This window comes from Megalops cyprinoides, chromosome 5, assembly GCF_013368585.1.
Source record: "Megalops cyprinoides isolate fMegCyp1 chromosome 5, fMegCyp1.pri, whole genome shotgun sequence".
Classification (NCBI taxonomy): Eukaryota; Metazoa; Chordata; class Actinopteri; order Elopiformes; family Megalopidae; genus Megalops; species Megalops cyprinoides.
Genome location: NC_050587.1, coordinates 1,053,280 through 1,068,825, shown reverse-complemented (window position 1 = coordinate 1,068,825; position 15,546 = coordinate 1,053,280). Strand labels below are relative to the sequence as shown.

Here is a 15,546-nt window from a genome sequence, read left to right as displayed (position 1 = left end):
AAGATATAAAAACTAGTTCTCTAGCTCTCTGACAAAATATGCTTGCAATTCTCCTAAAAGATTATATAGACAGGTAGGTTTATTAGTAGTAAACAAAATGTTCATTAACAAGTATGTAACAAGAGGAAATACAACAAAATCCATTATATATAACAGAATCATCATCCTTTCTGGAATGATATCAGAAAGCTGATAGCATTCCATTCATTACATACAGTGCCTTCAGACACTAATCACTGCCCAGTGATTATTTCTCTTTTTGCTGTGTTACAACGTCAAATTTAAGCATATTAGAATGGGATTTTTTCTGTTCCTTTGTAAAGGAATGGATGAGAGGGCGCCACTGAGGGCTCCTGGGTCAGGCCAAAAACTCAGAGTGCGAGTGAATAAGATGGACAAAAAGCAATTTTTATTTTTGGCTTAATGTTAAAACTAAGAAATAAGAGTCCACATTCAAAGTTCAAATGACACAAAAATAGTTTTAAGTAGAAAAAGAAAAGAAAAAAAAAGCAAACAAAAAATAGCAACCTCTGAATGCAAATAAACTACAAAACAAAGTACAAAATCTGCTAGGTCTCTTTTGAAAAAGCAGAGAACAATACTTCAGCAGCAGCACTCACAGTCCAACATCCAACACTAGACTCCCCCCCATGAGACTAGACAGACAGACATATCCCAGGTGACCAGCACCATTCACATAAAGGGGGGGAACATAAAACAATCAATCAACACAAACAACAACATGACAAATCCTGATGCAGCATCATAACACCCTACAACATTTAAACAGCAGATTTTAGCAAAAATACAATTCAACCAAACGGATTAAAACGGAGGCGGCTTGATCAGGGCCGTCTCTGTCACCCCTCATGGCCACAAGTAAGGTAAACTGGGTCAATCGTGGCCGGAACGAAATAAACACTACGCTGTTTCCCCACGGCACTCCTTTGCCACCGGAGAGACACTTGCCAACACCGAGGAGCAGCATTCAACACGGTATGACTATGCTATGTTGTTCCTTTTTTTTAATGCACTCAAGTTTGCGCGCCTACTTAAGCACAATATAGATGTTTTATAGCATAATCACAAGATTGCCTAGCATTTTCATTTACCATTATAAAACGTTGATTTCGTGGGCGACAACATTAAGTCCGTCAATAGCGGCATCGCGTTGACTTAAGCTTGATGGCTCTTATCGGCATCTGTCAGCGTGTGTGTGTGTTTGCGAGTGTCGCGGAGTTCACACAAAGGCAACTCGTGCCCAAGGAAGGCAGTGGACCTGTGCGGTCTCTTCATGACCGTCACATCCTTTTGAAGTGACTCTCTACAGAAATTAAATGAAATAAAAATATTTAGATATCTTAGAAATAAAAATCTGAAAACTGCTTCATTAATAAGTATTCACCCCCCTTTCTTTAAACAAACTAAATTAGGCACAAGTGTTTCATTTCTTGAGAGCTAACACTAAATATGGTAAAACAAGGTACACCTGTGTTCATTTCAAATCCATCTGTGTCCAATTACATGCTTGCACAATCAATATCACTGATTTTTGGAGGTCAGATCAGTCCTGCTGTCATGAACACCAAGGAACTGCCTGTGAAGATTTGCAATGAAGTTGTTAGGAGGAAAAAAGCTGGAGAAGGTTATAAAAAGAGCAGTGAAGCTTTGAACCTTCCTAGGAGCACTGTGAAATTCATTATAACAAAGTGGAAAAATTATGGCACAACCCAGGCGCTACCAAGGTCGGGCCATCCTTCCAAATTGAGTGCCTGGACAAGAAGGGAAATTGTCAGAGAGGTGTCCAAGAGACCAGCTACAAGACTGAAGGATTTACAGAACTCACTGGCTGAAATGGGAGACCCTGTGCAGACAACAACAGTATCATCAGCTGTTCACAGATCCAGCCTCTATGGTAGAGTGGCCAAAGGAAAACCACTTCTGAGAAATGCCTGGAGTTTGCTAGAAGACATGTGACAAAACCTGAGACCTTTTGGAGGAAGATTTTGTGGTCTGATGAGACTAAAGTTGAGCTCTTTGGTGTAAAGGTAAAGCCTTATGTTTGGTACCCAGGTAACACCATCCCTACCATCAAGTATGGTGGTGGTAGCATCATTCTCTGGGGGTTACTTTTCAACAGGAGGAACTGAAAAGCTTGTTACCATCAAGGGCAACATGGATGGAGCCAAATACAAGCAAATTCTTAAGGAGAACCTGTTCCACTCAGCCAGAGATCTGAATTTAGGGTGAAGATTTATGTTCCAACAGGACAATGACCCTAAGCACAGGGCAGAACTACAAAGGAATGGCTTAAATGTGTTCTGGAATGGCCAAATCAAAGCCCAGACTTAAATCCAATTGAAAATCCGTGGCATGGCCTGAAAATTGCTGTACACCAACAGTCTCAATCTAATTTGGCAGAGTTGGAGAAATTTTGCATTAAGGAATGGAAGAAAATTCACAAGTAAAAATGTGCAAAGCTCACATATCCAAGACAACTCAAAACTGTAAAAGGACAATGCGCTAAGTATTGACTCTGGGGTGGGGGGTGAACACTTAACACTTAAGAAGTTAATTAAGCAGCTTTCAGATTTTTATTTTTTAAATAATTCTGAAGATTCTGAAGATATCTAAATACTTTATTTCTGTAGAGTGTCACTTCAAAAGGAGCAAAAAAATCCATTCTAATATACTTAAATTTGATGTTGCAACATGGCAAAAGAGAAATAATCACTGGAGGGGTGATTACTTTCTGAAGGCTCTGTAGTTCAAGCCAAAAGCAACTGACAATGTGAGAGGCTTGTGCGGTGAGAGTGCACATGCTGCAAACATGTTGAAAACAGAGGTGTGGCCACACTCAACCCCGCCTGAATTTTCACTGATTTTACACTGTCATGAGTACACAAAGCCTGCTCACTCTGTGTCACCAGACAGAGGGATCCCCAGCCATTGCAATTTGTTTGCATTCCCAGCGCAAAAGTACAGCGCAACATTGCTGCACCTTCTGCAGCACCGGGGACAGTTTACCTCTGCCCTGCTGTGAATCCACTGAATTTTCCTGTGCAAACTCTAAAACACCTGCTCCTACCACATGTATCCTTAATTACAGTGTACAGCATCCTGAAAAGCTTGTCCTGTCGACAGTCTGTCTGTGTGTTGACACATCACTTCTCTGTATTGCTGTTTAATTAGAACAATTTGCTTTAGATTACTGTTTGATTGCCTGAACTACAAACCAAGGAGCCATGTACTGTATATTGAGCATACAACCCTTTTCAAACATGACCCATGCTACATTGCTAAAGGCATGGCTGCTTGTTTCATGGGATATAGAGTATAGGTAATATATGTTACAGACACCTCAATATTATGCAGGTCTCAGAGGATCTTTGTGATGCCCAGACAGTATGTACTCACTAAATATAATTGCATGTGCTTTAAACACCCCTTATGCACTCTGTGACATATTCTCAAAACCCCTTTGCACTGTCATTGGGGTGATTTCCAAATTTTGTCCAACTCTGCTCAGTCAGAAATGAGGTTACCTTGTAATTAGGGCCCGACTTGCACCAAAAGCTTACCACTGTAATTACATGGGTGTATACAGATGTTCAGGCTTGCTGCCATGTCATAAGTACGGATAATCGGCATAATGAAGTAATCATCTTTACAGGGCTGTTTATTACACAGTGTACTGTTTGGTCTAAGATTTTTGTCTCAGCTCCTAGACTGACATGATGTGTGAAACTGCATAAAAATAATAAGGGGACATGATTACAGACTGACAGACAACTTAACCATCATTAACTTAGTGTATGTGTTCACTGGCAGAGCAGCCATCTGCCCCCATTATTCAGGAGTGTAAGCCTTGAAATTAAAGTTGTCATTTGTTTGAATTCCTTTCTCAAGTGCAAAAATCACTCAAAATGTTTTTTCTCATGAGCATGCATCACATTATGTAATCCAAAGTAGCAGAGTCAGTATTTACACTGAATATGTTTCTCACTGCATTACCCTTCCTAAATGACACCAGTTTCTTACCCATATTATTGACACAAACAGCATACATGTCCATATTCAGTAGTACACAGTGTGTTATATTCCAGGCAAAGCTGTAAAGTGGTGGGACAGAATGAGAGGCAGAATTAACATATTTTATGTACCAGCATGAAAGAATGAATATTTATGAGTAGGATCAGTGAAATCAGGCAAAATATGTTTTTATTGCTGACAAAATTGATCTTATACTGATCTTAAGTCTGTTATGATTTAGTGGGGGTGGTGAAAGTTGTGGAGATACATGTACAGCCTCCTGGTTTTAGATAAAACTACATTAACACACACAAAAAGCTGACAAACTGGTGAGCTTTCCCACCACCACTGCTATTGCTTTTTAGCTGTAACTGAACAGGATTCATTTTATGATTACATTTGAGTTATGAATGAAATACAAGGAAAGAGGAAGCTGGAAAGAGGTCAGAATGACCATACAGTGGCTTGTTACTCTAGCTCTGCCAATGAGAAAGATCCTAGGGCTGCAGCCAATCCTTTTTCCCCTTATGTCAGGAGTCCACCTATGCAGCCCACCACAGTCAACATGAAAAGCCCAACACTTGCCCAACAAACCAAGACACGTGAACCTAGGGCCACCCCAATGCTGTGATGCCCAACAGCTTGTGCTTCCAAGTATTCTTCTATATGGAGAATGTTGGGACATTCTCATGTATGTCAGAAAGTAAGAATTTGAGTGAAGTTCCCTTTAACCACTACCATCACATCAACAGCCTGTTATCACCCTCAAAAATGTCTTCAAACAGAAGATATTGTTTTTCAAATGACTGGGTTATTGAGGAAACATACTGGTTTAATCTGTGGCTTGTAGACAGTCTTTTCTTTCAGTGCCGGATGTGTACTTTATTCAGACATAACAAACACAGCCTGAGGAGGCGTCCTGGAGACTCCCGCCCAAGAGAAACAGAGCAATTATTTATTGCAAAAACCATCATGTTGTCACAATGGCATAGATTATTAATCTGTTTCATAAGGGGATTCACTCCTCTGTGTGCTTTCTTTATGCTTCTTTCCCATCTATGCAACCATATGTTGGAATTGGCAGATGAATACTCACTGCAACAAGCTCTGCACTTTTGCAGGACTGAAGTGAGATGAAAGCAGTCCTCAGATGCACTTACATGCAGCCAATGGCTGTTTTTCACATTAAGTCACACAGCACTCTACAGAGGAGCGGGCGCTAACTGGAAGATAGGCACTACTCCGCTGACATCATCCAAGCTTGCAAGCACCTGACAAAACTCTGGGTGTCTGAGAGCAGTGAGATATGGAGGCCCTTGCCAACTTCGCAGACCTACCCATCCCAGTCCCTGCAGGACTGAAGCCAATTTGTTTCACCACTGTGGGATCCCAGTCACTGTCCACAAATGGCAGGACTGTTTTCGAGGGTTGTTGGGCTAATCCTGCCAGTCCACTATATGCATTACTGAATCAACCTCTTTCCCACTTGTGGACTAGTTGTTCCAGCCCCCCCATCCTTCGTGTGGTTCTCTGAGACATTCTCTTTTTATCTTTATCCATTTGTACAGGTGGTCCCAAGCAATTCAAGGTAAGTACCTTGCTAAAGGGCACAACAGCAACAGAACAACAGCATCGAAGATTTTAACACACAATGTTCTGGCTACAACGGCACTTCCCAGTACTCTACTATACATGGCTGCCCTTCAGAGAAGCAGGCTGGTGGAGATGGAGTTAACGTGCACCTGTAGCATGTGTGAGATTCAGGACAGGCATGTTTGGTGGATGTATCACTTCTGGAGATGTTACTGTTTTGATGAGGCAGTCAATGGAATGCAAAGCAAAGACTGTAATTACCCTCTTGCTTACGATGAGCAACGCCCAAAAAGCTGGGCTCCACCATGGCCGGGTTTCACCTCACCTGCGCCTGCATGCATGTTGCATGTTTCTGCGTGGGTCAGGATTTGAAGGATTAAGCCATCATTGTTTGTGGAACAGCTCCTTATCTGTGAATATCCTGGGAATAACTGAAACAGTGATGACAAGTCTGAAATCTTGTCTGAACCAAAATCTGTGGGTGACACAGAGGACATCAGTCTTCTTAATCCACTTGTATTGAAAGAAATTTTATATCCATTCTATGCAAATAAAGAAATTTGGTTCATAGTGTATGTATAAGACTTTATAGCTATTTTTACACTTTATACAGGTGTGTGTCTAATACAGAAGAGGCATTCTTTTTACAGAAGAGAAAGAAATGGTTGAACACCATTTTTTTGTATTTTAAGATCCCTGCTGGGACAGATTATGGCAATTCTTGAACAAGGCATTAGGCACAGAATAAAGGAGGTTGTAGAATGCCTGTGCCACAAAAGCAGCAGTAGTCTTTGGAGATGGTGAGCATCTGTGGGCCAGATGCCTGAAGAGTTCCAGCCAGCTGTTATTAGGTTCTGCCTGCTTGGACAACCACCTCCAGCTTGGAAAACTCTGTGACCCAGACCAAACACCTGTGCTATTCAACATGTCAAACAGGGCAAACAAGCAGGTTGCTACTTGTGTTTACAACAGTGTTACAACAGGTTTACTTGTGTTTCCAGAGCCTAGGCTGAAGAGGGGAGCTGTGTCTGTGACCTCTTTTAAAACTAAACTTACGACTCATTATTACAGTATAGCTTTTACTGTCCCTTAATTTTAATGTTTTCTTGCATGATTCTGTAGTCACTACCTGTATTTAGTCATTACTTCTGATGTTTATGTGTTGTATTAACTTGATTGTTTGATAAAGCACATTACACTATCCTGCTTGAAAGGTGTGATTTAAATAAATAAACAGGACGCAAGAGGCAATTTTATTGCAAGTTGATATTCATTGAAATAGATGGGAAAGGCAGGACATAAATAATGTTGTGGTAGACTGAAGACAGTTATTTTGGTTTGTGTTAATTTAGCTGATGAAGTATGTCATAATTCATTTTGGTATCTTTTCATGTGACTAAGTTTCATTTTATTTGTTGAAGCAAATGACAGAAACTATCAGTGTGCCAAGAGGACAAATAATTATTTTGCCTACATTACCTAAGACTCAATTTTGTCCTGTGCCTCAACCAACAACAGGTGTAGCACACAATTTAAAAATGTTTTGAATTTTAGCGTGACACCAGACTAACCTTTCTTTGCCATCCATGAACCCAGCACTATGCGGTTAAATCATGACCAATCCCTTCTCCCTGCGTGTGAGAATGTTCCGACCAGAGCATCTCTATAGAGAAAGAGAGGGAGCATTACAATGAATAAGGATTACCCATATAAACTGTGCAAACAGGCACACACCTCTTCCACCAGATAATGACAGAGACTTATGCAAATATTTTTGTTGGAGCACTCTCAAGTCCCCAAGAAAAAGCCGGGCTGTACAAACTGGGCTCTGTGAGATCTGGGCAGGAAGCACGCCACGGAATCACTCCGCTGGTCCACGGCTGGTCCATAAAACTAATGCCTTGCGCAAGTGCACCTACCCTTGTTATCATCAGATGGTCACAGTCACGGGTGAAAGAGAAGCTAAAATACCAAGGGAGAGGCATTAAAAAACAGCCTATTATCCATTCGCCTTGTGGGAGCCATGTAGTGTGTGAGGGGCCTGCTTGCTCATGTGTGGAGTCACAGTGGAATTCGCCCCCCAACGAACAGGGCAGAGGCCTCACGGCAGTGTGACTTCATCCTTCTGTTCCCAAAGGAAGGTTTCCAGTGCACCCCCATCTTGCGGAGCACCTCAAGGTTCTGTCTGGCTCACCATCATTGGCGCTATACTGGGAACCTCCCTGTACAGACCAGAAAAGTCTTATCTAAAGGGTCTTAACTCACCCTGCTGGTCTGGTTCTGTGGAGTGGTGACTCATGCATTTTCCACCATCAGCTGTAAAGACTTTAAAAACTCTCTAAAACATCACATGATGGTTCCCTAAGACACGAGACATATATGCTACAAAATGCAGAGGTCCAAGGACAATGAACACTTTTTTGTGGGATCGCTTTGAATAAGTATGGCCTCATTTACTCTGAGAAGGCCTTACCCCTACCCCTTGACTGACAAGTGAGAACCAGGTAATTAAATTTTATTCTCTACTCCCAGTGCACCTATTTCACTAATGACACATTATTATGGAAACCTAAACCAGGTGCACAACAGGCATTTCCAAAGAGGACAGTAAAGCACAGAAAGGACTGTAAATTGCTAAAGGTCAAGTGAGGAGGTCATTTGGGCCTATGAACAAGAACAGTTCCAGACTACGGACATGCCTGTGCAGTGTTAGACACCAATCCCAGACCAAACCTATTAAAACAAAATTACATACCTGTAAACAAACAATCTTCACAATAATGGATTTTTTCACAGGATGGGTGCAATACAAAGGTAGACACACAAGCGGATTGGAGAGTAGGTTTACTCTACAGAAAACAGGCCATGCTACATATTAGTTATATACATTTATTTCCTTCAAACTGGAATCAACAAGAATGGCTCTAGGTTCCAATTCTTGAAACAGAAAAATATATATTCTGGACTCAGCTCCCAAAATTCTCAAACACCAACACCCATTTCCTTCCACTTTCTTGCTTATTTCCAAAAGAAAGAGCCATTGAGTAAATGACTGGCTGGACACTATTTAAAGAGAACAGCAAATTAATTGCAGCTTGTGAAGAAGATTCATTTACTTTTTTGTTTGACAGCACATGAGCCAGTGGCTGACAGCTCAAAACATTTTCTGAAGCGATCCTGAAATTGTGAAAAAAAATAATAAATCAGCCTACACTATTACTTTTGAGCCCCTGAAAACTGGGGGGAGGGGGGAGACTATGTATAAAAATTGCTGTAATTCTTAATGGTTTATATGATATTTTTGTTAAACCCCTTGAAGTAAAGCTGAAAGTCTGCACTTCAATCACATCTTGATTGCTTCATTCCAAATCCATTGTGGTGGCATACAGAGCCAAAATCATGAAAATTCTGTCACTGTCAAAATACTTATGGACCTAACTGTATATAAAATATGAATGATAATGAAACTATGATGGCTGATTTTTTTTGCACCGACTATATATATGGTACAGTTAAAATGTTTAACATTAACAAGGTTCTAAAAAGTGAATACAGTTTCACTTGGTTGGACATGTAAAGCACGCAGACACTGAAAATAACTTGATAATAGTGAACTGCAAAGTATAGTAACTGAAATCTATCAATCAAATTTTAGCCCTGTGTTCAACAAAGTAATCTGGTATCTCTACTGTCCTGAACATTGTTACATTGTTCCCATGAAGGCTAGGGGTTAGGGTTAGGGTTAACCCCTAGCTAACCTCTGTGTTCAACAGTCCTTTAAAATTTTTACTTCCTGGAAAATGGTCACATGAAGTGCTGGAAGTGTAAGTATAATTGTTCCTTCCCATCAAAACCTCAGAAAACCTTTCCTTTCATAAACAATTTCCTTTCAGAAGCCACTGTCGTGTCTGAGGTGCATGCATTCTATGCCATTTCCCAAAGGTAGCATCTGACTAATTACAAAATTATTTTTAAATATTTTTTTGTATTTGTGTATTTTATTATTTATATATAATGCAATATTTACACTTTTTGCACTGAATCACGTCTTGCACACTACTTTCTCAGTCTTCCATGATCTCAGTGCATGACATGAATTCACACTGAAATACCACATTGAACCACAAAACCACATTGAACCACAGCCACAATCGATTCAGTGAAAACTAATGAAATCTAATTTCTCACTGCTACCACTTGGTTATTCTATAAGCTGTCCTGTACCATCAGCATAATCACTCTACCCCCACATATACAAATGCTGTATATATTCTCTCAGGCCACATTCAAGTGTCCCTGTCCCATGCCATGTCTCAGAGCCATTCAAAATGGTTGTTGGATTTTTGCACATCTGAGCCCAAATCCCTTCCAGTTGTATAAGAACGGCCCCTCTCTCTGGCTTTATTTACATTTGTTTGTGTGGAGGGTGGCTTTAAAACTACTGAAATATGGGAACTAAAGGGGATGTGATGGCTATGCTACAGCTACATCATTTGAGTACATTTTTCCATGTATTTATTTATTTAGTTATACACTACTTCATGTTGGCCACAATGAAATTGTAATTGGTGTTTGAGAAACAATTCATGGTAAACACAATTCACATTTCAGAACCAGTGTATGCAGTAGACATTCAGAGACAGGAAAATCCAACTGATTTTTTTTCTTATTGTGATTCCTAAATTCTGAACAGTTCACTTTAATTCAGTTTAGAATAGTTTGTATTAATTGATCAAAAGCTATTAAAGGTATTCTGAGCAAAAACTTGTGTACTATTCTATCGAATTAGGCAGAATGATGTCTATCTTGCATAATGGCCCTAAGTTATAAGGGCATCTCACAATGTTTTGGTATGCCTATACTTTAGGCTACCTCAGACATTACTAAGCAGATGAGTGCATATACCTAGGTACAAAGAATCATGATACCCATTTCATGACAATAACGTGTCTCTTTGCTTTGTTTATGTCTTCTGCAAATCAGAACTAGTAAGCTAGCTGAATGTGAAAGCAAAAATGATGACAGTACATACTAGGCTTGCCAACTGGTGGTCATATGATTAATTGGACATCAAAACTTGACGCTCAAGTAACACGGAAAATATAACCCATGCAGTACGACACAGCCTACTGTGCTTTTGGTCTACATGGCAGATTTAGTAACTCAAATGGGTCTTGTGAGCTAGTAACTCAGTTACTGAAGTAAACTTTGAGCCACTTGCATTAATATACAAACATATAGTTTCGCGCGTCAGTAAACAAATGTTCGCTTTTCTTTACGTGCGATCATCTGATAGTAATACAATGACCGCTAATGATAAATATAGGTTTTCACGAAACAGCGCTCTTAAAACAAAATAGGCGCGCATATGGCCGGTATAACCGTGTTTTAGATGTGGTAACGTCCGTAATACGTACAGCTAGATGACAAGTGAATCGTGAATTTAATGCACAGTAGTTAATAGCAATACCTTGTGAGCTGCAGAGATTTGAAATCTTTATTGGTGTAAAGTATTTTATTGTGCAGGCTCTGTGAAGTTTTTTAAAAGCAAATATAGAAACATGTAAGAATCAAAGTAATACCTGTAGTTCCTTGCCTCAGGTTTCACTAGCAGCTGGCGACGGCTGGTGTGAGATGACTGCCTCCTGATGGTAAACTATTGTTTTATTATTATTTATTTATTTATTTATTTATTTTGGGGGGGGGGGGGGGCGAACGGATGTTTTCTTTCTTCTTCGACCATTGCTTTCATTGTTAGTACCCAAACTGGTAATTTCATGGATACACACTTCTTAGCCTATCTGTTTTCACTATTTCACAAATTAGTAATTTACCAGACGCTCTAAAACTTCTGGCAAATGAATATGGTGGGCATACTGCCATATTATACACACATCAACTTCTTTACCTGTGCAGGTGTGACTACTGTTACCACAGTATAGTAACATATCAATATGCTGCATATTGCATCATCATCTGGGTTATTCATTGTGCATTTTCCAGTTTCAAATAAAATATAAGTGAACACCTCGGGAATGAAAGAATGTCTCCAATTGCAGTGACTTCCCCTTGTTTGTGTATTAAACCAATGTGTTACTGACGAAACGGCATAGACGTTTTTCAGAGTGTGGTAGTATAAAACAAATATAAGACATCTCCCTAAAAATATTTAATAGTACACTTTCGAGGGGGTCAGTTACGACGCACGTTTTATATACTTGTTTTTCCTCGTGCGAGTAAAATATGTAAATATATTTCTGTCCCATATAAATCCGAAAATGGTGAACTCTCATTGTAATCACAGGGGATGCCGTTTTCCGTTCCCAATTTCACACGAGCCTCCAGACGTGGGGAGTGTGATAGGGGTGCACAGGAAGTAGGAAGTAGTTCCAGAGCTCTCATTATTCTTTGTGAAAACGGGTGGCGGTAGGGGTGTGAATATCAGCGAGCGCAGTTTACAAAAACCCCTCCAGTTTTCGTACCGTCTTATCTTGAAGGGGGTCTGCCTGCCCTAACGATTCATTTGCATTTAGTAAATATTTTAAGGAAAGGAAAACATTACGGGCTTTCCCCACTAAAATAATGTTTTAGCCAGGGCACCGACACAGAAAACCCTCAGGCGAGTTCACTGAGAATATCATGCACTTTCTTAACTTGATGATCTCACGGTTACATTGGAAAAACAAGTCGCTAAATATGAAAATATACTTTCTGGTAACGTCTCAGTTGCTGTTTAAATTACATTTAAATATATCCGTTTGAGTTATCTGGCCTGGCTACGGCTTTCTGACCCGCCAGTCATTGCCAGAATATATGCCATCTTTAAAAGCGTGCTTAGTTATGCAGTGCTAAATCTTTGGGGGGTAATGTTACTTATTTTGTCTCGTGAGGCATTTTTGGTATAAATAATTGCATGTGAAGTAGGGGATAATGGTTGACATGCAGAGTACTGCATATTTAAGATCAAACTTTTTTTGTCAGTTTAGAACTGCAGATCAAGATTACGTTACAGCTATTTTTGTTGAATCGGAAAGGATATGAATTCAGATCAGCTTTTATTACAGTTATTACATTTGGATAACGTTTGGAAATGTTTGCTATTCTTGAATAACTTGAAAGGCTTGTCTTAATTGTTTTGTAGTTAATATGCTCAGCATTTTGTTGTCTGTTGTGTTTGTTGTTAATTATTTACACATTAACGCAATACTCATTTTTCATCACAGCTAGTGAATTAACCATGACGCCAAGCTCAGACGTGCTACAGTTCCGGTTCACGGACCATGGTGACACGGTTCTGGAGAGGATGAACATGTTGCGGGAGCACCGTCGGTTTTGCGACGTCACTCTCGTCCTTGGCGGGTTCCGTTTCACGGGACACAGAGTGGTCCTGGCAGCTTCCTCCGCTTTTCTGCGAGACCAGTTCCTGTTGCACGAGGCCCGTGAGATCCAAGTGTCGGTCCTGCCCAGTGCTGAGGTCGGCAAGCGCCTGCTCCTATCCTGCTACACTGGAGTCCTGGAGTTTCCCCTGAGGGAACTGGTCACCTACTTGACTGCTGCCAGCGCATTGCAGATGAGCCATGTGGTAGAAAGGTGTGTGCAGGCTGTCTCGCAGTACTTGGACCCCACGCTGGCACAACTCAAGGTAGAACAGAGTCCAGACCCCTCTCCACTGAAAGACAGGGGGGACCCTAATGCTGAATGCCTCAGAGAACAGGACCCACAGGTGCCAGCAGGAGGGGATTTTGATCAGGAGTCAGAGGATAGTGTTCAGATCATCCACACAGATGCCGGAATCGCTCTTATGCCTAAGTCCAAGCAGCCACGACCAAGAGAAGACAGGAAGGGCTCTCCAGCAGGAAGTCCTGCAGGAGCAGGAGTGGCAGACAGCTCACAGGACCAAGAGTTTGCAGGTGGAGAAGCCTACATGCGAGCAGCTCAGCGACTCCAGCTGGGGCAAGGCGGCTCCCCTGAGCCCCGTGACGGCAGCGGGGTGTCAGAGGGCACGCTCCTGGAGCATGACACCCCGCTCCAGAGGTCCTACTTCTGCAGGAAATGCGACCGTGTGTTCCAGCACCTGGAGAACTACGTGGGGCACCTGAAGGAGCACAAGCTCTACCTGTGCCTGCTGTGTGGGAAGAGCTTCTCACAGAAGAGCAACCTGACACGGCACATTCGCGTGCACACTGGCATAAAGCCCTTCCAGTGCCCACTCTGCCACAAGACCTTCTCCCAGAAAGCCACACTGCAGGACCACCTCAACCTGCATACGGGCAACAAGCCACACAAGTGCAACTACTGCGCCATGCACTTTGCGCACAAGCCTGGCCTGCGGCGCCACCTAAAGGACATTCATGGCAAGAGCAGCCTGGAGAACATGTTTGAAGAGGTGTGAGGGGCCACACAGGCACACCCAGGAGCTGTAGCCCCTGTGCGCCATGCTATAGGAAGAGCAGACAGTGGGGACAGTGAGGACAGAGACATGTGAGGAGGGGATACTATCACTGCTGTGTGCATCTGTGCAGTACTACACTGTAGTTAGTAACAGAACCATTAAGATAATGACCAGGTGTCATGCAGTGACTGCTATTCTAATGATCATATGACCTGGGTTTGTTTGTTGTATATCGTAGTGTAGAGCAGTGTGCTGGTCTTGTCAGAAACTTGCTGTTTTCCAGCCTTCATGAATAAGAGATGTACCAGGCAGAAGGGACTCTGTGCTCACATGGATTTGGCCTTTTAAGCATATTTTAGTACAGTACCTAAATACTGTTTCAGGAGCCGCATTGTGGAGTTCATATGCAGGTGTGCTGCTTAAGATGAGGCTAATTGTCTGCATGGTGAAGAAAATGTTGGGTGTAAAATTAGGTAAACACCTAGCACTGAAACAACATAGGGCCATATGATCTGTACAGATCAATTATTTACTGCAAGCTTAAAGCATAATATTCCTATTTATTTCCCAAAGCTCATTGACCTCTCTGGTAGTGAAGGCATATTTTTCATATCACATTCATATTTCTCATATGCTTGTTTAATTGAAACTCCATTGAACCTTGTCTACATTTTAAATCATCTCTTAAGGTGAAAAGGTTTATATATGTATGTTTAGGTGTTTAATTTAGCGTATGTGGAGTTGTTTACTGTTGTCTCAGTAAAAACAGCATTTATTTAACTTAAGGATTTTTAACCTCCCAGACTAAAAGTAGCATCCGAAGAGCCCAGGGGAAAATCCAGTAAATTGTTTTAATCAATTAAAAAGCTTAAATATTGACTGAGTCTTAGTCACAGAACAATTTAAGCACATGACAGAAGAAACTGGCCTTAATATGATTCATTTTCAGTAATGGACCCTTTTCCCCCAATGTGCCAGCACTTTATATTTTATCACGATTTTGTCTGTGATTGATGATATAAGTATTGCTTTGATATTTTGGTATTTTGGATATTACTGGTATAAGCAGAGACTTCAAAAGTTAAGTGCTTACATTTATGATCCCTATGTTATAACAATGTAAATTGTGACACAACCCTTTCCTTTCAGTGATTGTGTGTCTTTTTCCCTCTTTGCAATCTGTGTGCTAGAGAAACATGTGAAGTTGTCTCTTGTCAGCGTTTCCTGCAGGATGATTAACTGCTGTAGTAGGTTTCAACCTGTGTGTTGAAGGTGTACTGTATGTAGCTGTACTGTATATGGGACTGATAACAGCTTGTAAACACAATCCTATTTGTACTCATGCTGGGTAAACAGGGAGGTACTGGGCCTGCTCCAGCTGTTAATACTCTCCTTTAATTTCAATATTGTACAATGCTGATAAATGTATTTACAGTTAAAGTGAAGGCTAAGCTCCAAAAGTTACTTGCTGTGATCATGTTGTACTGTACTTTCCCTTCTTATCTAACTTGAGTCCATCTTTGAAGTGA

At 41.0% G+C, this 15,546-nt stretch overlaps 1 protein-coding gene across 1 annotated transcript; it reads left to right on the top strand.

The window, feature by feature from the left end:
* Positions 1-12,859: 12,859 nt before the first annotated feature.
* Positions 12,860-15,039, top strand: zbtb26 (zinc finger and BTB domain containing 26). Its single transcript, XM_036529764.1, has one exon. The coding sequence runs from the start codon at positions 12,863-12,865 to the stop codon at positions 14,015-14,017; it is 1,155 nt and encodes a 384-aa protein (XP_036385657.1). The 5' UTR covers positions 12,860-12,862; the 3' UTR covers positions 14,018-15,039.
* The last annotated feature ends 507 nt before the right edge of the window (positions 15,040-15,546 follow it).

What these genes read in the sequence shown, in the direction of transcription:
- zbtb26 (XM_036529764.1), top strand. Translation starts at nt 12,863, where the DNA reads ATGACGCCAAGCTCAGACGTGCTACAGTTCCGGTTCACGGACCATGGT.